General features: G+C 40.0%; 1 protein-coding gene across 4 annotated transcripts in view; it reads left to right on the forward strand.

Moving 5' to 3' along the window:
- Nucleotides 1–27,022, forward strand: part of pcsk5b (proprotein convertase subtilisin/kexin type 5b) — a 92,870-nt gene that overhangs the window by 32,844 nt on the left and 33,004 nt on the right. For 2 of the 4 annotated variants that reach the window (XM_016669461.1, XM_007548008.2), the window contains exons 6-17: nt 608–696; nt 1,556–1,728; nt 3,538–3,750; nt 5,545–5,645; nt 9,929–10,032; nt 12,332–12,449; nt 16,677–16,865; nt 18,846–18,982; nt 19,313–19,435; nt 19,647–19,749; nt 23,954–24,147; nt 26,068–26,152. In XM_016669461.1, the coding sequence (XP_016524947.1) occupies nt 608–696; nt 1,556–1,728; nt 3,538–3,750; nt 5,545–5,645; nt 9,929–10,032; nt 12,332–12,449; nt 16,677–16,865; nt 18,846–18,982; nt 19,313–19,435; nt 19,647–19,749; nt 23,954–24,147; nt 26,068–26,152 (1,629 nt within the window). Of the gene's footprint in view, nt 1–607; nt 697–1,555; nt 1,729–3,537; nt 3,751–5,544; nt 5,646–9,928; nt 10,033–12,331; nt 12,450–16,673; nt 16,866–18,845; nt 18,983–19,312; nt 19,436–19,646; nt 19,750–23,953; nt 24,148–26,067; nt 26,153–27,022 lie in introns of all 4 variants that reach the window. The other 2 variants (XM_007548009.2, XM_007548007.2) reach the window with 1 other exon arrangement.

Here is a 27,022-nt window from a genome sequence, read left to right on the forward strand (position 1 = left end):
GAGTTGTGATGCAGATGTTCTCTGTAGGAGGTGTATGTGTGTTTGTGTAGATCTGGAAAGCGGTGTTTTGGAAAAGGCAGCAGACAAAAACACGCCATGTTTGTGTCATGGTCGCTGACCTGGCTCGATTGTCACTGCTGCAGTTACTCAGGGAATGTTACCCTCTCGCGCACGTGTCAAACTTATTACTTTTAGGCATTGCTTAAGCTGTCTTTGTCCTCTTGCGGTGCAGTGGAAGTATACAGCTTGGGCGCTGCACATAGAAAATGTCAAAACAAGGTCGCTGGATTTCTACATTTATAAAGAAGCGATTCTATTTTTTTTCTTTTTTTCTTTTTTGAAGATGTTCTGTACGTTTTCAGCCTGCATGTCTCTAAATTTACTCACGCCAGCTCTTTTTATTTACAACTCCTTCAACCATGTTCACATTTTAAAGGCCTGCGTTTTTCCTCCATCTATTAATTTTTCTGTAAAATCTGCATGTTTACATTACATACTTAGTTCCTGCTGGTGTCTAAATTTACTTCTGTGAATTTGTACGGTTACATCAACTGAGAGTGTTTGAAATTGTGCAATGATAAGCTGTTTATTCCTGCTCTGTCCTCAGACATGGTACACGCTGTGCAGGTGAAGTCGCTGCAGCTGCAAACAACTCTCACTGCATTGTGGGTATTGCCTACAATGCCAGAATAGGAGGTCAGTAGTTCAGTATGTTTAACTCTTGATTTAAAAAAAAAAAAAAGAATTTTTTTTTTAAAGGTTTCAGTGTTCTTTGTATGTTCTCTAATATGTTTTATAGTTTCTAAACATGTAGTGTACCCCCAAATTATGTGAAATAATTTTCAAGGCATTTTAAATGTTCTTCACATTTTTTATTAGTTTATTATGGTTCATAATAAATAAACTGGATTGATGTTATTCAGAGAACCCACCAGGCATGACAAACCTAAATGTTTTTAGATTTAATCCAGAGTTGATTTAACAAAATATATTGGAACTTTATTAAAGAGGTTTAAGAAAAAAGCTCTGTATCTAATTGTTGGAGCAAAACCACTATTTTAATGTTTTTTTTTTTTTGTGTCCATCTTCATTTGTACCGTCAGTAAATGCACAGGGCGTTCTGATTAGAAAATTGCAGAGTTGGTGAAATTTCCAGTTTAATTGTTCATGCCGATCAAATCATTACCTAGATTTCACATCGATTGGGGGTATGCAAATCTATAAGCAGTGTCACATCACAGGAATCATTCGGGGCAGTAAAAATTGACAAAAAGGTAAAAAGCCAGACGTGCTCTTCACAGCCTAACAGAGACACTAAATTTTACAGGAGACTCCCCCTCAGTTTTTTTTCTTCTTGTTTTTTCTCCTCCAGACTTTGAAGGATTGTATTGCAGAAATGCAGTGCTTGTTAATTTCATATGTTTTCCTGAGGCAAAAGTGCAACACAGAAGTACTTGATAAGTTTGCTGGGTTTTGATTTATCACAGAATTACGAGAAATCTTTTTTTAAGTGGAAAAGACGAAGTGTTTGGTTTTGTTTCTGTTTGCACGCCAGGTGTCCGAATGCTGGACGGCGACGTCACGGACATGGTGGAGGCCAGGTCTCTGAGTCTCAACCCGCAGCACATCGATATTTACAGTGCCAGCTGGGGACCCGATGATGATGGGAAGACCGTGGATGGACCGGCGACTCTGGCCAGGCAGGCCTTTGAGAATGGCATCCGCATGGTGAGCGCATTTGGATTCACATTTAACATGCAGAAATATCCCATCATATTTAAATATGTAAACCACTAACCAGCCAAAAACTGAACATGAGCTAGAAGTGATATAAACACCTTTTTTTTTTTCCCCCTACCAGTATTTTCCTGATCGGAGAGAGATCTGTTATCATTTTCTACCTACAGTCCTCCTCCTGACATTTCAGTGCAATGCTTCTTTATTAGCATATTTTCATTTGCATATTCATCGGCTGCTTTTCACACCAACAGAGTGGCGCTTATTGAGTCACAGGGCGCAGAGTGTCTGAGTCGAGTGGGAAGCTGCCGCAGAGGTCAATGGGGGTGAAGTGATTTAATGGCATAAACATAAGCCTGCACATTCACGCCGTTTGCTTTAGTCGGCTCTCTATTAATGAAGAAGATGTCGTAGTAGTGAGGGACAAGAGTTAATGGTGTTTATCTGAATGTAGGGTGTAGACTGTGTTATTACTGGCTACAACCGTAAGTCTGTGGAGAAAAAGAAAACGTGTAAAGGTGGAGGCTGTGAGGGGTTTACAGATGACAGGTGAGGGAGACGGCTGTCCGGCTGTGGGAGCCGGGCAGGTGGATCTGTCCCACTGTCCCCGTTCAGCTGGGTTAGTGAGGATGAGTGAAAGTGGCATGCTTGTTAGTGTGTCATGGACCTGAGAGGCACCCTGCAGAGACGGTTTACTCAGCGCCGAGGTGTTAGCAGTGTCACTGATGCCTGTGGTGAGAGCTACATCCTGTGATGTGCTGCTATATATATATGGTTTAATCAGATCTTAACTTGTCTGTGCCATGTTTATACAGCACTTAATCATTCTCCTGCCTCCCCTGCAGGCGTGTGCACATACATGCACACGCCTGCTTCACTATCCCCCATCCTTTTGGGTAATATCCCCTTTCCTTTGTTAACTGCTTATAAAAGTGCTCTCCATCACTTTCACCTGCCAGCCTTTAGTCCCGACTGATCCTCCTCTAGCTCACAGAGGGGCTTCATGCGCTTATCGCTGTCTGACAGAAGCCTTCTCTTGAAAAACTCCATCCTACCTTTTATTACCATGTATTAGTGTTTGTGAGTCTGTGTGCTTAGTGTGTACGAGCAACTGGTGTGAATTTCAGTGTCGGTTTGTTTGTTGGATCTCTCTCCCCCCTCCCTCCCCCCACCTACTCCTGGTTGATCCTGAGCGCTCTTTACAACCTCACTGTGTTAATTCAGACTGTATTAGTTTCCTTTCTTCTGTAATAAGTTTTGACTACGTACACATATAGAATATGCTGATATATGTGGAAAAATTGGTAGAAAATAATTTTATTTTTAACCAATTTCAGTGTTTTTAGAGTTTGACAGGCGAGCAAATGTCTGTCAGGACATTTTACTTGCATCCGTATCTATTTAATGGTGGACGTTGTAGTGATCTGTGACATTTGCATATTTTACAAATACACAAATTGGACACCATAGATAAAATTTTTATACATGCACCAAATTACACCTGTGTTTGTCATGGTTACAACTTCTAAAGACGACAGTGCCATGCCTGACAGCAAATACTCTGAGGATGATGATGATTGTGAGAGCTTTGATGAACCGGACTTTGGGACCAAATGTAGAAAATTGGAGGGCCAATGTCATTCTGATGTCAGTGTTTACTTTGAGTAAAGTTTTACTGAACCTTACTACAATTCGAACTGTAATCTGATATAAGAATCCGCTGCTTATAACAGGGTTTCAGCTGCACAGACATTAATCTCAAGATGAAACAAGTAGAGCAACTGCTTCTCTTCCTTTCAGGGAAGGAAGGGCCGTGGCTCTGTATTTGTTTGGGCTTCAGGAAACGGCGGGCGCAGCAGAGACCACTGCTCCTGCGACGGCTACACCAACTCCATCTACACCATCTCCATCTCCAGCACGGCCGAGAGCGGACGAAAGCCCTGGTACCTGGAGGAGTGCTCGTCCACCCTGACCACCACGTACAGCAGCGGCGAGAACTACGACCGAAAGATCGTGAGTATCACACCGGCTTCGTGTTTGTTGGGTATGTTTTTGGGTTTTTTTTTTTTTTTTTAATTTGTGGAAACTGATCGTCATAACTTCAAGATGTACATGTTGAGCGCGCATCATCTGCAGTGAATCCTTTCTGTTATCTAATTAAAAGAAAAAGCAGGAAAAGAGCTGCTGCAGTTGTTCCCTGCAGGTGTGCTCGACAGCCCAACGTCTGTCTACAAGCACGCCACATTCCTCGCTTCCTAACTCAGCCAGCTGGCTCCAGTTGGTCATAAAGCCTCTTCTTCTTAAGAAGACATTTATTTTCTTCATTGTGAATGTGGTTAAAACACCACGACTTTGTCTGACAGCTTTCAACCACATCACTGGGATGAACTAAGATGTCTGACCATGAAGAACTGGCTTGTTCAGCATCTTCTTGCTACATTCCTGACACTGATATTACACACACGCACACACATGCACACAGTTTCTGCAAAGCTTTTGAAAAGTAGAAGCTTGTGTGTCATAACTTTTGGCCAGTCCACAGCAGATGGTAAGGTCCAGTTTGTGTTCAGATAATCCCTCAATATTTCCAGTCCAAACAGGCTCCATTTGATGAGAGCTCAGACTGGAAATGATCCAAGTTATTCTTGGCCAACTGCATGTCAAGCTGTTTAACGTATGCGCGCAATCAAAGTAAATATTACGGCTCTTTAATAACTTTTCTTACCTCATGCTGCTTAACACAATGTGCCTTTTGTTTCTTTCATAATAAACCGACGTGCAAGTTTTTGTATGAAAGCTGGAATGTGTGTCTGAGTGATTTCAGGTGTGTTTAAATCTGGCTGATACTCATCTCTTTAGTCTGTCTCTTAGGCTGCGTTTACTCAGCAGGCAAATGTGACCCAAAACAGATTTTTTTCTGGCAGTCTGGGCGGCCCAATTCCAATCTTTTCACACATACAAAAAAAAAATAAAAAATCTTTATTCAAGTCTATTTAATAAAACTTAATTCATCCCTAGGGGAAATTAAGGTGCAGAGAGCAGCAGCAGCACATACAGAAACTGATGTATAACCACATAAAACAACATAAAACATAAAACTAAATCGGAAACACAGGCAATAATTTTTAAGGCGTCAGAAGTCTAAGCGGTCACGTCGACTTTCGTATCATCGACGTGACATTTGCGTCATAACTCTTCACCAGAAGAAGTCAGATGTGGTAAATCCAGACATAAACGATGGCTAAAACGTATAACAATTAAATTATGAAAGACGTTTGTTAGTGAAGTGCACCGCATCGCAATCAAGCCGCTCCTGGTCTGACTTCACATCCAAACAGACGTTTCTACAGAAGTTGCAGTCGGTGCTCCATTGCTATTAGCTATGCTCTCTTCTTCTTAGCGTCTTTCGTGTGATGATCTTGTAACAATGCTATCATCCCTAAGTAACTTTAATAGTGATCCATAAACGGCTCCATCCATTATTTCTTCCTTAAACTGTGCGCTCATATGACATCGATGTTCTTGCATGCGGGTTTTTTCTTTGGTTGTTGTGACACAAAGGTTTTGTCTCAGTTGAATCGTTCGGTAATACGGACAACAACAAAAAGTAAAATTTGATTTCAGCAAAAAAAAAAAAAAGAGTTGGAATTAAGTTAAGACCTGCTGTGTGAACGTAGCCTTTCCCTCCCTTTCTGCCTGTCGTCACTGCCGTCTTCCTCCACAGTTCTGTCATTTAATTATCCCCGTCTTAATTGTAGTCTGTGTTGCATCCATCTTTTTGAGTCTCTCCTGCTCCCTCATCCTCAGATCACAACAGACCTGAGACACCGATGCACAGACAGTCACACCGGGACATCAGCCTCGGCTCCCATGGCAGCTGCCATCATTGCTCTGGCCCTGGAAGCAAAGTAAGATCCACTTAACCTCATCCTCTCATCCCTTTGTCCCGCCGCTAACCTCTAATGCCCTCTTGTCCTCTTATCGCACCGATCTATGAGAGGAACACGTGAGACTTCAGACTGTCAACAATACAAACGCACTTCGTCGCTTGGAGATGCTGGAGTCTTTGTACTGAATGTTTGAAAAAAAAAAAAAAGTTTAAAATTCACCTTGATTTTCTTGAGCAGAGTTTTCAATTGTTGTGTTTTGAAGTAAGGAACGTTCTTGCAGTACTGAAGTTTGCTGATGCTTTTCAGATGGTTTGTCATCATGCTCATTCAGTGGTTATCTACAGGGGCTTTATCAGGATTAAACTGACTATTGCCATGTATAGCTGCAGTGTGTGCAAACTGTAAGAAGACTTACTTGGGATTGTTCCCGACGGACCCTGGCGGTAAATTATGAATACATGCGCTGGGATCCTGAGGCAGGTGGATGACTCATTAGCATTTTGATGGTTTGCTGCAGAAATTTAAACGATGAGGCGCTTTGCTTTATGCCTTTGCCTTTAACTCTGATCATTACCTCAACAGTCGTTTAAAAAAGAAAACTTAATTCTCACAAAGCAAAATATTTAACTTCAGTTTATCTGTATACCGTAAACTGTTCTTTTTTTTCTTTAGATTTAGTTTTCAGATTTTCTTAATCAAAGTGAGACCAAAACCTAGAAAAAATAATTTATTAAAAGGGAGTCATTTTTTGATCTGTTTCAGTGTTTTGCCATAATCCCCTCTTGATCCTTCGTGACCTTTCTCTTTTGCTCAACAGCTCCATGCCACCAGGTTCTTCCTTTAATCTTTTAAATCCGTTCTGGGTATCGATATTGTAATAAATTCATGAATTGGCAACAGTGCAGCGCAGGTGCAGAGACTGTGAATTAGGCCCATCATCACATGTTGAGCAGCTCGGATAACTGAGGTCACGTCGATTAACCTGGATAATCCGATCCAAATCCTCCCAACAGAAAATATTCTCGGTTTCCAGGCAGTGCCGGGACCGTAAGCCTGTTTTCTCAACAAGATTATCACACACGGTTTCTTCCCTGCTTGCTTTATGCTTTTCTGTGGCTCCATCACAGCAACAATGCTCTTTGTTAGTCCTCCGACGGGAACCGACTTCTTTTTGAACTGACTTTCACGCTGTTGGCTCGGTTGGGTTTTCAAGCAGCCATACGTATGGACATGCAAAACCCACTAACCGCCATGCTGAGAAAAATAATTTACTTCTTTTCAGATTTCTTCTATTTTTGCTTTTTTTTTTTTTGGCCATACTTTAATGTTTCAGATCAGTAAAAAAAAAACAAAAAAAGGTTTAATGTTTTAAAAAAAGACAGTTTTCAAATGATGATTTATTTTAATGAGGGGAATAAACTGTCCAACCAAAATGGCTGTGTGAAAATCCAACCTTTGAGTCAACAAATGCCACCAAATCTTTGGGAAAACTGGACGTTTTATCGTCAACAGGACCTAAATCAAGACTAGACTTTTGCCGACGACTAGCCAAGAGATAAATTTGATGGTGTGCAGATCATGTTGCTGCATAATTTTTGGTTGAGGGGAAAATTCATGGTTGCAACAGTTACATCTGGTGCCTTAGGTCTTAAAGCAGAAGAGCAGGCCCAGATCATCACGCTGCCACAACCATGTTTGACTATTGGTGTGATTCTTTGATTTTCTAATTCTGAGAAAAATTTGAAGTCCATTTCTGCCCAATCTCTGTGCAGCTCTTTAGATGTCGTTCTGGCTTGTTTTTCGTTGATGCACTCTTCAGCTTATTTAGGTAGATGACCAATGTTAGAAAGTTCACCACTATGCATTTTCTGTCTGTAGATAATGACTCTCACTGCGGTTGTCTGAAGTATTGAAGCGGTAAAAACAAAGCTCTGTAACTGTTTCCCGACTAATAGATGGTAATGGCTTTCTTTCTAATTTGTTTGTGAACGTCTTTAGATTGATGCGTCACTTTATCTTTTAGCCTTCTTGTTGTCGGATACATTATAATCAAATGATTTCTGTATTCTACCAGTCAGAAGAGCAAAAACAGGAATTCTGCAATACTTTATTTAAGGGACTGTAAACTGATAAAGTCCACACTAATTTGATTCAGAGTTCATCGTTTTGGAAGTTGATGACAAAGCAAATTATTATGACAAATTATTACCCTCTACCGACTACACAATGTTGGCAAAGTGTTTTCTGTTTCTATGAAAGTGGACTGAAATGGTAAAACACTTCAAACCAACCCCGTACAGTTTCTTCCCTCCCGGTTTGTTGACATTGTGATGTGTTTGTGCAGGACCTAGCACAATAAATTTTGCCGAAACATTCCTTCCTTTATGTGACATAAAAATGCTCAAGTGATCAGGAAACATGAAAAGGAAGGAACAATATATCAGATAAACCTCACACTGGAGAGTGGGGGCTTCAAGAGGACAGAACGGAAAAAGATGGATGAAACCTGAACCTGGTTTTCCTCTTTTCTCTGTGAAAAAAAAAAACAAATTCACTACAGTTTGACTGGTGTCCCTCTGTAAATAGACTATAGAGAGGTGAAAGTTTGAATGTCTATTTCCTTCTCTTTTCCCTTTTTCCTCAAAATTCCTTGTTTTCCAGCTTTATTTCCATCCATAATTGCAGTTCAGAGAAGAAGAGGAAAAACGTATATCAGGCTTCTTATTTGCTGCAGATTCCTGCTGTCTGTGAGCTCCTCCATTAATTAGTTTTGGCTTGTTTATGGGAAGGCGGTCATGGCCTAGATAGCAATGCCAAAGTCACTTTTAATTAATGACCATAAAACTTTAATGGAACCATAATTACGCAGTGGCAGCTTAGCCTATTAATATTGATCCGAACATTAATTATTCTGACTTCTTTCAGGACTTATCTGCGCTTCCACCCTTTATTTATTTTGCTCTTGACATTTTATTTCCCGCCAGTTGTTCTAGATGTTGAATATTCTCGTGGATTTAATAAGAGTGGGCTCCTTGATAGCACCGGTCAGAGATTGATTCATTCAGAGCACTACTATGCTGTGTGTTTTCTTTAAGCAGCAGTCTGTTTTGCTTTACGGAGATTTGATCCAGATATTTTCATAGATGTTTGTTTTCATAGGAAAAGTCTACCTCTTTTTAACAAACCAGATTTTACCTTGGATTTTCCACGTGTTGGGTTGATTCTCGGCGTTAAACAGCTAATCCTTCCCTTATGGAAGAATTCAAGGTTGACTGGTGTTTCTTTAGTTTCGCAAAAAAAGCCCCAAATTGTCTGAATTTCACAGAATAACAAGCACATGTAAACACCTCTCTGGAAACATGTGCAGCAGCTAAATGTATGACGTTCAGACTCTCCGCAGATGTTCGGGATTTTAAGCATACCTGCTCTTATGTAAGCGACTTAGCAGGAAGTCGATTGCTGTTCCTCGTCTCTCTCTTTCGCCCGTGTTGTATCAGAGAACATTTTTAGCTTCTAAAACCCCAACCTATGGAGAACATGCACGATATCTGACAGTTTCTTCAAACGTTTGGGATTACTGGCGAAGTCTGGAGGCCTCAGATGGCGAGGCAGTGACACGAGGGAGGGAGCAGAGCATCTGGCAAACATATGAGATCGGAGGGAATCCCATGAAAGTTGGTGACCCACTTCTTCCTGTTTCTTTTGCCTTTAATCTCCTGTTTGGGGCATCAAAGGACTTCAGACACATGGCTGCTATCTTGTAATAGCTCTCACGTGAGATCTAAAAAAGGAAAACTAAGGGATACGTCAACAGGCAGCTCTTCATCTGTGCCCTCTGTAATTTGCTCTCTAATCTAATCTACCGTACACAGTATATGACTGGTTTCTTTACCTTATGCTTTCATATTGCAACCTCTTGTTCTTCTTTGTGATTTACCTTTAAACCCTTTCATCTTGCATCTTTACGTTCCTCTTTCATCCAGCCATCTGCCCTCTGCACTGTTGTTTAAATTTACTCTGATGACAAAGATAAGTCTGTGTACATTAATGACCATCCTGGCCTTCTAAGTCCTTTGGTTGATCTTCTTTTTACTCTAATCTGTTGACATTGCAATGAATTATTCATCATGTTTTTCTGGTGGATAATTAACCCTGCATAAGATTATTTATGTATTCATATTTTAATGATTGCTTCTTACAACACATCTTTTGTCTTCTAATGATCTCTCTTTATTGCATTATATGTGACGTTATGTATTATACTTTCTGATTAACCAGTGTTTATGCTTTTCCTACATTAGTCCTTCTCTAACATGGAGAGATGTTCAGCACATCATCGTGAAAACCTCGAGAGCTGGACATCTCAGCGCTTCCGACTGGAAGACCAATGCCGCTGGTTACAACGGTAAACATTCTCACAGACACAAACACAATAAAATCACAAAATCAAAGTTGCTGCTCAGACTGCAAAATTGTTCAAAAAAACATCTCTCAAGAGTTTTCGCTCCAAAAATCTATAAGGAGGCTGATTGTGCTCAAATAAAGCGAGTTCAAGAACATTCTTACCTATCCGAGACGAGATCAATGGACGAGATTACTTTAGGAGCAAAATGTCCTAAAGAAAGCCAAAGACAGATAACTCCTAAATTGCCAATGTTGGTGTTAATGAGTCGACCGTCGAGAGGCCGGTGAACTAAAGTGTGGGCATGGCCGAGCTGCGAAATGAAGACTTGATCCATCAGGAGGAAATCTGCTGTCTGCTGTTTGATAAAGGTCACATTGTCTGGCCAGCAGACGGCTGGCAAAATGTGTTGATGGATAAACAATAAAATGGAGCATTTTGGTTTGATTAAATGTATTTACTTGTATAACTTTAAATGCACAACAAATGTCACCTTAAGGCACTTTACAGGAAAATACAAGGCAAAAATTCAACCGTAAAAATGATATGCATTCCACTTTGATGCTGCTTATAATTCGGTTACAAAGGCCAATTGGGAAAAAGTCGGCCTAATTAAAGGGATGTATTATATAAATGTAACTTTTTTGACCTTTACATTGTATTATATATTATTCCCTCTTTATAAACACATCTGGGTTGTTGCCTTGATTCTTTCTTGCATTTTTGAGAAATCCCTTAATCTCCTGTGGCAGCCATCCAGAGGTGCCTCGACGTTTTCTCTCTTAAAGAGACAGAGGCCCAATTTCACGGCGTTGAATTGCAATGTCAAGCTTCTCTTAAGTCATGTTTGATATATACGGTGTTTTAATAACAATTGAAGGCATCATAGTTGCTTGATTGTGCTATAAAATGATACTATATGCCTGGAAAACATGTCATATTGCCTTTTTAAACCAAATGATTACATGAAGTTTGACTTTCTGTCATCCTTTCTCCTGCGGAAGCATGTGGTGACAGTGGACAGTTTAATAGCACTGAGAAAGAGGTTTGCTGTAAAGAACATAAGCACTGTCCCATATGTGTGACAGGGTCTGGGGTGGTGTTATAATCTGCACCTGTTTTGATTGTGTGAGGTATCCGCATTGCAGTTCTAGACGACTCTTAATCCATGATGCCGTAAAATAAGTCTTGCACTAAAAACAACACCTAAAAGAGATGAGCAGAAAAATAAAACTGTGAGTTGGATTTAAAGATGCACTGAAAGGATGTGAAATAATGTCGGTAAGTACAAGCTGCGAAACCTTTGAACGTCCTGGAAAGGAAGAGGTTTTCATCTTTCCCACAACTGATTCTCCGTTGTAAGATAAAATCAGCAGCAGTTTGCAACACCGCATAAACAAAACTAGACAATCATATATTATCGCTCATCATTTATCATAGGTTTTATTGTCATTTTCTTTAATCACCTCACCAGTTTGGACACATAACTTATTTTTGCCACAGATTTTCTTTAGTGAGATAAAAGGCCTTGAGCAATTTCTCCAAAGGTTCAGTTCTTGCTTGCTAAGTGGTGTGCCGCCAGCTGCCATCTGTCAGGGTCCATGTGGTGGGTGCTGTTTTGTAACTTTCAGTGCATGATTAACGCGTACCTGAATGTGTGTGTGTGTGTGTGCGTGCGCGTGTGTGTGTGAGAGAGAGAAAAAGAGAGAGAGAGAGAGAGGAAGAGTATGAAAGTGTGTGTATGTTGGAGAGAAACCAGGAGAGTGGGAACTAAGGGTCAGCCAGGCAGCAGACTCGCTGCCTGGAGACTTTCCAAGTGACAGAAGGGGGGTAAATGTATGAAAGAAATTCACACTGCATTATATGTAGCAATCAGTTGAGCAGTAGTTTGATTTTTTTTATATGTTAATAATATTCTATGACTCATCTAATATTTATATCAGAAAATCTGCAGGGAATCTGTTTAAACAAAAACTTTCCATGTACATTTGTGTTACGTAATATACTGGAATAAAAAATAGCTGCACAACATATGGAATCACAGTCATCATCACTTTATTAATGTGCAGCATTTGGCAGGCGACATGCATTAATGCCCTGCATGCAAATAGCATATTTGACCAGACACATGGATTTTACTGAAACCAATACTGAGAAATACTAACGCTCAAAGAAAATGGCGTGTGGGGGTAAAGAGAAAAGAGAGGGGAATGATTTCATCCTTGCAGTCACATGTTTTCCTTATGTTGTGTGTTTGTCTGCATACAGGCTAAAACCACTAAAACTTTCCTTGTTCCTGCAGTCAGCCACCTGTACGGCTTTGGCCTGATGGATGCTGAGGCGATGGTGAAGGAGGCGGAGCAATGGAAGCAGGTCCCCGCCCAACACGTCTGCGTGGAGACCGCCGACAGACAAATCAGGTGCAGCATAATCACAATCAGATGGCGCACAGCCTAATTAAATAAGTCAATAAACAACGAGGAGAAAAGAGCATTAGTGAAGACTAACATTTTGACCGGCAGGCCTTCATAGTTTGTAAGCTGTTTACAGTTTTCACTACAAAATCACTGGATTATTAGATGTTATGAACATGCTCGATGTGGTTTCCTGTCAAAAAGATGTTCAGTCCAATTCAAATTAAATTCAAAAATACTTCATTGATCCCAAATGGAAAATAAATAAATAGGTTGTGGTTGAGAAAGCATTTGCCCACTGATTTATTTATTTTATTGTCGCACTTAAAATCTTCAGCTCAATTTTCAAAAACACTGAAAATCAAAGTTAGCCTGAGTAAATAAAATGCATTTTTTTCTAATGATTCCATTGATTAAATGGAAAAAGGTCCCTTTAGCTAAATCATGATGATCTTACGACATTGTTGGCTAAAACAACTCAACAGGCCTCAATCAAAATTATTCAAGATCAGATGAAATCAGTGACACTTTGGCTGGTCTTGAAGAGTCGTATGTAAACTAAGTTCATTTTGTTTGGATCCGTGTTCATAAGGCAACAGAGCTAGTAAGGATGATTTGGAGGAAATAGTGTGTGGAGAAAGCAGAGAAAAGCGACATGTTTTTGGAAGATGCGTCCCATTACACCTGGCAGAGCAAAACTAACAGCATTCAAGAGGCTAAACATCATACCAATAAACATGGTGGTGGTAGTATTATAATACGGGCTGCTTTGTTGCATCAGAACATCGACGTCTTGCTGCACATACTGAATGCTGCTCTCTAGCCATCAGTTTGTTCAAGTTCCAGCACATCTGAGTTATTCATCAACACAGTGACTTAAAACACAGCAGCAAGTTTTTTTTATCTGAAAAGATAAAAAAAAAAAACAGTAAAGATTTTAGAGTGGCTTAGTCATAGTATGGATTTAAATCTCATTGCAGTACGACCTTATACGGGTTGTTCATTTTTAGAAACTCCCCACTGTTGCTGAACTAAAGCAGTTCTTCCACAAACAGCGGGCCAAAGTTCCTCCACAGTGATGTAAAAGACTCATTACCACTTATCACAAACACTTGACGACAGTTGCTGGTGCCTGGAGGGAAACTGCTTGTTACTGGAGTTAGAGGGCAGTGGCCTTTTTTCACCCAGCATGATGTTGGTTTTAATAGCTTCTCTTCATTAATAAATGAAATCATCATTTTAAAACAACTTTTTGTATTTACTCATTAAATTTGGACTTAAAAGGCCAGGTGGGCTGCAGGTTTAGTTAGTGTACTTTTATGTTGCATTGGGTCATAGTGTAAGAAATGTTCCACATTTGTGTGTGTTGCAACTTTTATCCATAGTGGGTCAATTATTCGGGATGCACAATATATCAGCATCACTGTGATTATTTTCATGATACTAATAACTAGCGTTTATTTAGTGTGTGCGCTTTGGGAGGGAAGGTGGTTGACCTTGTGACATCGATGTCAGCAGTATGGTGGATTTTTCATGATGTTGAAAGGGAAAATGTAAGTAATGTTGGTAAACATCGGTTATCAGCTGCATCAGCATCAATATCTGCCCAGATTTTAATATCTGTGCATCCCTATCGAGTATGGTTGCTGTGTAAAAGGGAACTGGTTTGTGCCTCGCTCAGGAGCCCCCCTTTCACCCCCTCTCTCCGTCTGCTCCATTCTCTCTCTCTCTCTCTCAGCTGTAACGTCTTTCCTCATTTTTTTCTGTCTCCAGTGTTTTGCACCGCCATGTGTTTTAGAGTACGGTTGTGCAAGCTGTACCTTGATAGGGGCCAAGCATTAGTTCTGGCAGGGTGGTTCTCACATAAGACCTTTACTATGCGCACACACTCTTACTCAGAGAGAGCCAGGACTTCACAGCTTGTTATTCTTGATGCAGCTGGAAGCCTGAGCGCTGTGCTGTATTAGGCTGGCTGAACTCGGGGCCCTGCTCTGGTTTGCTTTCAGCTGTAGCCTCCGCGGCCAGAAAGTGCAGCGTTATCGGTGTCATTCTGTCTGTCCTGCTTCACTGCACAAGTCACTTCGTATAGGCCCTATGTAAAGTCTGACTCGTGTCAAATCCGGTGATCTTCAAGCCCTTTGCAGTCTTGTAAAATATGTGGGCTAAAGCGTGAAATGAGTAAAGCAACCCTGTCGTTTAAGCCTTCTTGTTCCTCCTGCTTTGTGTCGTGACACTTGGAGGTTCTTTAATTGCTGTTGGAGAAAACTGGATCTCTTTCCAGCAAGAGGTAGAAAACAAAAATGTCATTCATCTGTGACGTAGAACTAAAACAAAGGGGAAAAACCTCTTATGATTCTGTCTCGATTACAATCTGAAACATTTCTGTTAATTCATGTCTAATATCAACTATGTCTTGTGCATCAGCATTTTTATTTTGAAAGTACAGTGTCTATGTGACTTGTAGTCGAGGTCCTAGCAGAAATGTTGACAGTGTGTTCCTTCACACCGTCTGACCGGACCTTCCCCTCTCCTTTAATGTTGCTGCTCTGCAGCTGACCCCTCTGCACTCTGCTTGGAGTGTGCACCAGAAAAACAAAACAAAACAAAACAAAACGACATCCTTTTTGTGCAATCAAGCTGGTAGTAATCAGCTGTGCTCTGTCCCACGCGTACGGCTCAGTTATCTGAGCTGTGTCACGGAGAGGCCAGAGCTGTTATATCGGCTCCAGACTCCCCAGACAGACCGCTGCTCATTCTGAGGAGTCTGTTCCAGATAATGTTTGCTGTTTTTCTGTGTTTTCACGTTTAAATTGTTATTGACTCCTTCAGTACGACGGGACAGGCTTGTAGTGGCGAGACGCTAAAGTGGACAAGAATTGCTTACATTTTTATTTTAAATTGATAAATTTAAACTTTTCAATTAACAAGCAGATTAATATTGGTATTAATAATTAATATCAGTGAATTTTTAATATGTTAAGTATCAGTTACTCTTTGAACGTGTTGGTATGCCGTGCCTCTTCTTCCAAGCAATCAGAGACCAACTGCATATTACCTCGGAGGGATTATTGGTTGGAAGATAAACATCCATGCCGCATCGGTTTGTCGGTAAACATGTCATCACTGTGATTGTTAGGCGAGACGAGGAGGAATTTGATTAAATGATCTCTAAGACAAGATGGGAGGACACACGTCAGCGACAACACAAATCATGGCCATTTCTTTCACTCTGATGAACCTCCTGATATTTTATCGATCTGGTGCTTCGATTTCTTACGCAGTTGTGGCATAGAAACACCCTGAACTGGCAGGATGGTATGCGTTTTTTTTTTTTTTTTTTACTGGCCCTCTCTGTGGTTTTGGTGTTGTGTTGCTGTGGTGTTGGATTGTACTGCAAATGTTATTCAAGGGGCCATTAAATGTTTGTGTTGGCTGTTTTGAGGGGGTTGTGCTGCTGAGCAGTGCATCGCAGTTAGAGCAGATATTCCTCTTTATCTTATCACATACAGCTTTTTTTTTTTTTTAGCAGGATGGAGATTCAGAGATGGAAAACTTTGTGCACTGTTCAGTTTAAATGAAGCGTTGTTGATTGTTTTCAGGCGGACTAAAGACTGCTGATGGTTGTAGTCTCAGGTTCTCCGGAAGATCTAGGTTGAACAATGGAAACTTTTCATAAAAATTTATGGTTACTAAGAGAATTTCATGCTGAAAAAAGGTAATATTTTGAAACAAAAGACTAACAATAGGCTCATGAATTTGAGAGCAGAACAATTTACTGGCTGTACAAGAGCCTCACTCCACAGTGGAAATGAAGAGGAGGATTTTGATGTGGAGGAAGTGACCATGTAGGATGCTGACGAAGCCCAAGAAGAAGTCAATTTATAGAAAGTAAAGAAACTAAGCTCGAGAAGTGTGAAGGGAAGATGCTTTTTGATTTAAATGGCTACAGAGGGAGTCAGGCTCTTTTAATCTAAAATTTTGAATCACTGAATCAATTTTTGGAGGGATTAGGGTAGATTCTTGTCACTCTAGGAAAAATGTATTTACTTAAGGAAGTCCTGGATTTGCAGCAATCCATCCAACCAAACAAGCATTTGACACGGAACCCAAAAGGTTCCTCGTTGTTTCACTGATCCAGTTTTCCCTTCGGTCATTGAACTTAAAGCATCGTTTCTACTCCTGTGGACGTGTTGCTAATGTTAACCCACTAATTCCCTCCTTCCTGTCCAGCAGAACCATCCGTCCGGAGCACTTGGTGCGCTCTGTGTACAAGGCGACTGGATGTTCGGACAACGCCAACCTCAAAGTGATCTACCTGGAGCATGTGGTTGTACGCATAACCATCACGCACCCTCGTCGTGGGGATCTGTCGATCAACCTGACCTCTCCGTCGGGGACCAAGTCGCAGCTGCTCGCCAACAGGTACAGAACAGAAAAAGCTGTGGACGGTCAGCTGTGTTCATTTTTAAAGATGCTGTCAAACCTGGTTGTGTTGTCGAGGCCAGCTGTCGCCATCGATGACAGAATCTGTAACGTCTTCTAGATGAATTGGATATTTAGGCATCTTGTGAAGTAGAAAAGAAAATGTCTTATATCAGCTGCAAGTTTTCAAAAACAAACGCTTGTGAGGACTCGATACTTTAATGTAGATGTTTGACAATGAAACAGATTCAGGTTTTCTGCTCTGCCTGCACGTTTTCTCTGATTGTCCCTCCACATCACGGAGCTTCTTGTTCTTAAACATCGTTGTAGCTAATTTGCCAGCATGTTGAGGGTCGTTTTCCATTTGGAAGACACATTTATGCACACGCTTTAACTTCCTGGCTTGCATCTAGAGATGCTGCTTCAGTATTTCCACATAAACTTCTTTCCTCTTGATGCCATCTGTTTTGTGAAGCGCACCAGTCCCTCCCACAGCGAATCACACAAACAACATGATGCTGCCACCCTCATACTTCACATCCTGCGTGGGGTTTTCAGGCCTGCAGCCTTCCCTCGTTTTCTTACAGCAAAACATTAAAATTTTAATCAGAAAATGAGGATGACATAAAAAGCCAGACTACAGTTTGTAAATTTACTCAGTCGCCTTTCAGCAGATGTTGGTAAGGACCTCGTCTCACTGCAGAGCCGTCTTCCATCTTCATCCAGCATCTTCACAATGTCTCTTGCTTTTGTTTTAGGGTTGATCCACACATTTCAGCCCAAAACACATTCCTATCTGGGACACTGAACCTGTCTGCTTTCTGCGTGCTTTAAAGGCCAGACATTTCCACGCTGTTTGTACTTGAATATGATAATTTGTGCAGATGAATGTGGAACATTCAGGCATTTGAATATTGAAGCCAAGGATGAATCACAGCTTTTGAGGTTACTTTCTGGTGTCTTAACTGGTTTATTTTGATTTTATTTTATTTTTTTCATGATGTCACAGGAGGAGGTAGTGGTGCGTTTTAGGTCTGCTTTTAAAAATATGTCAGTTAATTCTAATGTTAATTAACCTGTAAGAAGCTCACAAAGGCTCACAATTTTTAATTGACAGAATAATCTTAGTGTATGTAAACCTCTGATATTCAAAAAAGTAAAAAAAAAAATCTAGAGAAATAAAAAAAATTATGTATTCTTCTGGCATTTATGGAAATATCAATTATTTACCCAAACACAGCGGGCCTACAATAGAAAAATTAAACCTAATTTAAGGTTAAAGCGTGCGTGGAAAATATAAAAATTTTCTATCAACTGTAAGGTTAAATTTTTTTTCTTCCTTTGCAAGTCATTATGTTTTTCACCGGCTTCACTTATCTGTCCGCGTCCCGCCCTCGAGGCTGTGGCCGTGCGCCCAGCCAGAGGAGGCTGTTGTTTTACAGCTGCAGATGTTGCTAATTAAGGACGGACAACCGGGCCAGCAGTTTGTACGCATGGGGGAGAAATTCACACAGATTACTTTCAGTTTGAAGACACTGGGTCATCTCTGCGCTTTCTGCTTGTGCTTCACATTTTAATTGCCGCACGACGGCTTCTTCTGGATTATCTGTGACCTTTCACTGGGTTTCAAACATTAATTTGGATTTATGAGGCATTCAGGTCTACGCTGTTCCTGTAGAGAGCGCATTGTTTTGTTGTTGGCCTTTACTGCTGCAGCTTGTGCTCAGCTTTCATTGCCTTTTTACCTTTAATCACTGTAAACACCTTAGTTTTAGCTGAACAGTTACGTCTTCTGATTGCTGCTAAATTCTTCCAGGCAGGATCCGGAATGCCGTAAGCCACAGCCCTGTTTGTGTTTATTAGAGGCTAATTGTATTTTGCTGAGTGTGAATTGTCCTGATTTCTCTGCTATTTGCAGCTCTTAAGTTCATTACTAATCAGACTTGCATCTGTGGGTGTGTGTATATTTTTAATGCACAGGTTGTTTGATCACTCCATGGAGGGCTTTAAGAATTGGGAATTCATGACCACCCACTGCTGGGGAGAGAAGGCAGCAGGCGACTGGATCCTGGAGATCTACGACACGCCCTCTCAACTGCGCAGCCAGAAAGTGCCTGGTAAAAACTGCACTGCTGTTAACTGGTATTAAAAATTTGGCTCAGCAGGATTTTAACTACATGTTGTTTTTGTCAGGAATGTGAGCATCTGTAGCAAACATTTGACCTGGACGTAACACATTTAATCAGTTTGTTTGGAGCATCAAATGTGAATTTTGTGAAAATTTCCTCGTCCCGTCGTTTATTTAAATCTGGAACACTTTTGAAAGATGTGAACACTGGACTTGTGAGGACACAGAACTCAATAAGGGGAAACATGTAGTAATCCTGGTCAGTAGAAGGTAATGCCTGCCTGGGGGTTGATCTTCACCAGCGGTCTGTGTTTCACAGGGAAGCTGAAGGAGTGGTCTCTGGTGTTGTACGGCACCTCTGTCCACCCGTACTCCACTCAGCAGAAGGATCGCTTCATAGACCCACTGCAGCCTGAGGACGAGTTCACTGAGGAGTACAACGGTGAATCATACAAAACACACAGCAGCATCACCATAAGTTTAAAAAAAAAATAAAAAAATCAAGTTTAATAGTTTGTTTGTTTTTAATATACATGGGGGTTTGTGTGGCTTAATAGACTGAACTGGATCAATTCTGATAGTAAGTTAGCATTAGTCAGTCCAGACGTTGTTTTTGGGGGTTTCGCTGAGGGGCTTCTTCTGTCCGTTTCCAGGTCCCTGTGATACTGAATGCAACGAGAACGGCTGCGAGGGACCCGGACCGCACCACTGCATCAACTGCCTCCACTACTTCCTCAAGTTCAAGAACAACACCAGGTCCGTCTGACTTAGAACGCTACAAAAATGTTCTTTCTTTCTTTGCAAAATATTTTAAGATAATGATGAGTCAATATTAATCTGCTAGATCTACAAATTGTTTTCAAGAGAAGGAACAGTGGAAAGATTCAGAGAGAACATGGATCTTAATGCTAATTTCACCTCATTGTAAAAGAGAGAAAAGCGATGTTTGGAAAGTATTGGATGAACAAGCATATTTATTAACAGGACAACCAAAATGAACCAGAAGTTTGTTCTCACTCTGAACAAATTTTGCCCTCACTTTATTAACCCAAGAATATTTAGTCTTTAATGTTGTGGTTCAGCCACAGATCTGGAGAGACTGTGATCCAAAACGCTTCAATGTGGGTTTAAATCTAAATCTTGGCAGGACTTTGCCATCCTCCTGTGGTACTTACAAGTCTGCCAAGTTCAAAAAGTGTTTCTTCTTCATTTATGTTTTAAATAATGTTCTTTATCCTCGATTTGCCACTTCATACCTTGACTTTATACACATTTTCAATTTCAAACCGTATTTATTATCTTTAAATCAGGTTTTTAAACTGGATGTTGTCTTTGATCCCAAATAAAGCATGACTTTTGTTTAAAAATATATTTTTTTACTACAGAACGAAAGCATCAAAGTGTTCTTTATGAAATCGTCTTTGATTTAAGACATCTAAGCGTGTTAGATTTTTTTAAAATGTGATTGATCTGACAAGTTAGTGCAGATGCCAGAAAAAGGCAGGAAAACAGCCCTTTGAAGCAAACTGAGCAAACTTCAGACTCTGGTCATGCAATGATCTGTGGAACATACCGATAAGAAAAGCTTTAAGTTATACAAGAATTTTCAATTTAAATGTTTTGCACCCAAATTTCCTGAATGCTATAAAATGGCGAGAAAAATATCTGAAAATTTGGTCGTAGAAAAATCTGGAATTTTGAAATGGAAAAACTGTGAAAACCCTAAACTACAGATGTACAATGACGTATACAGTAGTAAATAAATAAAAGTACATATTTTGAAAGATTCTTAATTTATTAAGATTGATTACAGATATTTCTGTACAGATGTTTCTGGCATCTTGACCATAGCAGATATAAAACAATAGTCATCTCTTTATGCATTTCAAAATCCACCTTACAGACAAACTTTATTGCATTTTATAGGGATTATATGTGGTAGATTTATACAAAGAAGTCCTTAATTAGGCCCTGAGTAAAGGATGTTTCCTAAATATAAATATGAAAAGTTTGTAGTTGTAACATGAAAAAAGCAAAGCGTAATTGAGACTTTTAGAAGGAACTGTATCTGTGCATAACAGGAGAAGAGTTTTTTTTTTAATTATTTTTATTAAACATTCTTAATGCACACATCACATATTTTGTAGTTCATTTATATGCAGAATTGAAGCCAATAGTTGTGTAACTTTAAGGCCTAATACATTTTTCTCTGAACCTGTTGTAACTGGTTTCTATTTGTCTTTCTGCTGTTCTAATTCTAGTTTCCTCAGGAAATTTTGATCCAGGTTAAAATTTTGCCTCTGACGTTTCTGATAAGTTGTGACTTTATCTACATTGTCTCATCATAAATAACTTATCATAAGTGTGAACTAAGGACTACTATCTATTTCCACAGTTTGACACTTTAATCGTCTTTATTGTGACAGGGTGGCAGTAGAGACGTTTATTCCTGCCGCGCTGTGTTAGTTTTGTCACTTCTTGCTCTAAATTATGAATCATAAACATGATTAGTGAGTGTGGGCTGTAAATATGCACATGTGAGGATTTTCTTGTGTTACTCGAATCCCATTAGGATCAAAGTCTGCGGTAGCTGCCTTTCTGTCGGCGCTCCTCCGTGCAGATAAAAGGCAAAGCAATGCAGGCAGATAAAAGGCAAAGCAATGCAGGTGAATGAGAGCGCGAAAGCTTAGCTGAAGCTTAACATTAGCCCACTTTAGAGGTGCGCTGGCCTTTTCTGCCCCCACAGGGAGGAATTGATGAATGGAGATTGGAGGAGAGAGATGGCAGGAAGGGGCAGGATGTTCAGATAATTACAACAACACACACCTTAGATGGTCTCTGTTTATTGAAAGGTGCTGGGCTCTTTGATTAGATGTTTTCCCTTTTTTTTTTTTTTCTTTTTCTTTTTAAACGTCTGACAGTTTAAAAGAAAAGCATGAATTATCTCATGATTCTCTTTTCTAGTTCACAATCCCACTAAATATCTTTATCTGGATGTGTATGTGAACTTAAAATTGTGTACTTCTATTGTAACCGTGGAGCTTTTTTGGTTTCTATCGGACAGAAAAATGTGATGCGTGACTATTTAGACCTTTAAGAGGTTTGCGTGATTGTCTGACATTGATGTTCCATTTAAAGTGATGTAATCTCTAAATCTTGGAAAGTGAATCCGGTTGACCATGATTAAAAAAACAAAAAAGATAAATTACAGTTGGATTAGGACGGCATGCGCGCTACAAGTCGTCTCTCGGCTTCAGCTCGACGAGAAAGCGGGGTCTAACGGTTCGGCACGATTGCAGCCAGCGCGTGCTTCCACACATAGATTGAGTGTCTGACATGTTCCATATGTGTTTTTTGGCCGAGGTTTCTGCGGAGTGTGACTAAGGCTTGAACTGTGTGTGTGTTCTGTGCTGCTGAGGACTTCAGACGTCTCTCCACCTAAGGAAAGGAGCCTCTGGGTGACGAGGCGTGCTGAAGTGATCCAGCAGATGTTCACCTGCACGCACACAAACCGGCCCATTATACCTCCACATCTGTCTGCCCCCAACTCGGTGAAATGTGATTGTTTCTGGTTCAGTTTAACACATTTAGAGCTCGTGTTTGCCACATTGTCTGTAGGATGTGGCCGAATAATGGGATCCTGTTAATATACCGTTAAACTGTGTGATAGTGTTCATTATACATTTATGAGCTTTAACTCCTGTTTTAGGTTTTAATGGAATCTAAACCAGAATATTTTATTACATGCGATTAAAACCAGATGTTTACATTCACTTTAGAATAAAACACAATCTTTTTTTACGGTCTGACAATGACTTCTTAGTTTGGCTGTTAGGATTACCAAGTTTTTTTTTTTTTTTTTTTATTTGCCAAATGCGTGAATAAGAGATTCTTTTGGAGTGGGATAATTTTTTTTCCCCTTCTCTTCATAGTCAGACTTTTACATGCACCAAGATTACTGTGCCTTAACACAATGTGGAAAACATCAGATGATAGTAATGTTATGGCTTTTTTTTTTTTTTTACATGCGAGATATTTTAATTCAGAACATTTGAGTTAATTGGACGAACACCTGTGAATGTAGTTTAGGGCAGCACCTCAAACAAACTACTCCTTTGTGTGACTGTATGGGGGAAGAAAAAAAAATCAAAGGAAAATGAGACTCCAGATGACTGAATGTTCCTCGTTTATCTACTTTAATCACTTATTTGCGAGTATTAAAGTGCTGTACTTGAGTGACTACATCAGGAGGCAGACTCTTGCTACACTGTGTGTATTAGCCTTTGAAAAAAGTGTCTACATATACAGTTAAATTAGGCCTGTACACACATGGCTTAAAAGGTTGCTCGGAAAAAGAAGCAGCTGCTCCAAACACAGCATAAAAACGTCCAGATTAAATGCATTTGAGGACAAAGACTTCAATTGTTTGAGACAAGTTTTATGAGGTTTTATATTTGACGGTAATGACTGTTTACATTTGGATGAAGAAATATTAATCTCACAAACCCTTAGAACATCATCCCAAGTGTAAAGCACAGTGGTGGCACCATCATGCTGTGGGAGTGTTTTGCTGCAGGAGGCACCAATGCACTAAACAAAATACGTAGCATAATGGTGAAAAAAATTATATATGGATATATTAAAGCAACACATCGTTAAAGTTTGGCCAAAAAAGGATCTTTAAAACGGACATTAACTCTAAACAATCCATTAAACAAGGTAAAAACGTCTTTAGGACAAGAATGTCACGTTTCAGTCAGGGCTCAGTCACATGGAAAATTTGCTGATAATCTTGGTAATCCTAGCTGAACTAAATTAGCCTGATTTACTGTCGGGCAGGGAGGAGAGAAAACATTTTATTTAACCCTTTATGCTTATAGATACTTCTGAGTTCATATTCGTGAAGTCCTTCAACCTCTTTCTCACCTGGTTTCCCTCCTCTGCTCCCGTCTCGCCCCAGGATGTGCGTCTCCGAGTGCCCCAGTGGATTTTTCCGTGACGACAGGAAGCGCTGCAAGAAATGCTCCTCCATGTGCGAGACGTGTGTCGGCAGTCGGAGCGACCAGTGCATGTCGTGCAGGACGGGTTACCACCTCATCGAGGGCTCCAACACGTGTGCAGTCAGCTGTGCTGATGGCTTCTACCTTGACAGTGGTGCGCATTTTTCTTCCTGGTTTAGCTAATGAGTAGATGGAGCGCCACATGTGGCAGAGCTGTGGTACTGCAGGTTGCAGTTCTCTGAAACATACTATGTTTCCTTTCTCTGTCTTTCTCTCTCTCTGCTCTTCTTTCTGTTGTGCTGCTGTTAAATAAAGATCACTGGTCCCATAAAAACCTTTAAAAAACGAGTAGACGTGTTGGCAGTGAAGTGTTTGTTTCCAAACACATTGTTGGGGGGCCAGATTGGACCAATCAACACAGAGCCAGATAACTCCTCTCTCGTTAATTGTTCAGCCAGAATCCTTTTCTCTCTATTGATCGTTTATAAGCTCATGGCCCCTGAGATAAAAGCACGGTGGAAGGTTTTGCGCTGTGGAAACGGTTTTCCAGAGACGGCGAAGCAAAGTAGACTTTCAGAAACATCTGTCTACCACCTGCGTAACAAGAAAAAAAAAGTACTCTGCAAAACTGTTTTTGTACTCCTGGGCTCACAGTGATGCCGTTTTACCCTTGATGTAACGTCTAGCCGTTTGTTTATTTTCCTGCACTTGCTGAATCCAATTAGGAAAAAAAAAAAAAAAAGAAAGAAAAAGCATGTGGTAGTAAAGATGTTTTACTATAACATAACTAAACTGAAATGAAACAGACCTACAGGATTGCCTTTAGAGTTTGATGAGGGTCTTTTCTGTGCATTGAGTCATTCCAAATCTATTCATTTAGATTACAATGTCAACACTGAAAGGATCAACTGATTGATTTGCCTGATGTTTGAGACATATGCCAGTCTTGAACGCAGATCAGGCACAAAAGACTAAAGCTATGTAAATGACCTTTTTTTTCATGTAAATCTTCTAATTATGAGTGTGTGTTTGCAGCCAGGTTAGTGTAAATCCTGGCTGCGGATCTGAAATGATCTGATCCAAATCCCGTCGTTATTCCGCCAGGCCAAGTTGAAGTGGATGCTGTTTCCTTTGAATCGATGCCACAACTTAATGTTTGGTTTTCAAATGAGCAAACTAGTTTCTTTTTTTATCACTCTGGCAGCAAAACGAGGTGAATTCCTCCTCCATCCATCACATCGACAGATTCATTATTTTAATGTTTTTCCTTCTAAAGAACTCTAAGTGACGATAAAGTTAGATAAGCAAAGGAAATGCATCTGCTCCTTTATTGTATTATAAACTTAATTACAAACAGGGTGTCTATGCAGCTCCAAGTTTGATTCTAGTCGTTTGGAGATCTGGGCGAAAACAGAAAATGGACTATTTTAAGCTTATCCCATTTTCTAAAAGTTGTGTATATCCATGCATTCACTAATTCTTCCATCTATTCGCCCGTTGTTCATCAATCATTTGATGCATTTGCCATCCATCCAACCGTTTATCCACCGGTGTGTCCATCCATCCGTCCATCCATCCATCAATCCGTTTGTTTTTCTTTCGTTCCTCGCTGATTTTTTTTTTGCAAGTTCCATATTTAAAATACTGACGTTAAATTTATATCCGTCTTGTTTTTGGCATTCTGAAAGGAAAAATATGTAGGAGCCAGAGACTTTCCTGTTAATTGATATTTCTGTCTTTTTCTCTCTTCCCTTGTAGCTGAGGATTGTGTAAAAGTGTGGCTAGCCTTTATTCTCTTTTAATATTCGCTGAAAAGTTTCCTACATTTTACAAAAACTGTGAAAAAATATGTTCTGCTTGACTAGACGTGTCAGTTTTCAAGTTTTGATGTTTATGTTATTCTTGTGTTTTTAACGTGTTGACGTTTTGTAGCAATCTTTTCTAGCGCCTGTCATAAATCCTCATGTTTTGATGACTTTTCAGCCTACACATCTCACCAAATGTATGCAGGAGCACTGTTTCCAGGTCAGCCCCCAACTACGATGCTATGAAGCGGCCACTTTGTGTCTTACAGATTCCAACATTTGCAGAAGATGTCAGGAGAACTGCAGGAGGTGTTCAGCCTCCAATGTCTGCACCGAGTGTAAACCTGGGATGAGGTAAGCAAAGAAAACATGATACTGACAATATATTAAATCACATCAATTTATTTTTTAACCTCTTGTAAATGCACGAGACAGGGCGGCGTTTTAGATCACTTTGTTTTAGGAATTTTAATGTGATTTTTTTCCTCACCTTTACACATTCACGTCTGTTTTTTTTTTTTTGTTTGTTTTTTTTTTGCCCTCTGGCACAATGAAATACAGCTGCAAATATATTTGCAAGAAGGAGAAAAATGTGTAGTAAATCTCCCAAAATCTTCCAGACACTGGAAGTATTCCAAGTTGGAAAATATCCGTAGGAATTTTGGAAATTTATCGGAATCTGCTGAAAATTGGGAGTAATTTGTTAATGTTGCTTAAACACCTCTGCAGAAGCAACATGCTGTTTCCTTTTTGTTGAGATATAGAAAGGGAATAACCAAATCTAACCTCATAAAATCTGGTTGCTTTTTGTCAAACCTATGCTAAAATATATTCCCACCAGCTGCATCCAAAATCCTCTTGAAGAACGATATTTTATAGTCCCCACTTTTTATTTTTACTACTTATTTTAATGTATTCCTCTGATGTATTATCCATGGAAAGTTTGCAACCCTGAAATTTGCTCAAATTTTGCAACCGAAGCTGCAAAACCTGAGAGCTTTGGCACAGTGTTGGGGCGTCTCGACCCAGATGCTGATCCGAGTCGTTTAGCATTAGCATATTAATAATCATTAGTTTGAACTGCATCAGGTCAGGCAGCTCTGCTCATTCAGCTAAGTCAAACCTTTACTGTCTCATTCAGTTATATAGTCATATTTGCATTCAAGCAATACGGAGCATTTTAAACGTGAAGGGACTCGAGTATCAAGGACAAAATAAAAGAAT

The sequence above is a fragment of the Poecilia formosa genome, unplaced genomic scaffold (genome assembly GCF_000485575.1).
Source record: "Poecilia formosa unplaced genomic scaffold, Poecilia_formosa-5.1.2 Scaffold25, whole genome shotgun sequence".
NCBI lineage: Eukaryota > Metazoa > Chordata > Actinopteri > Cyprinodontiformes > Poeciliidae > Poecilia > Poecilia formosa.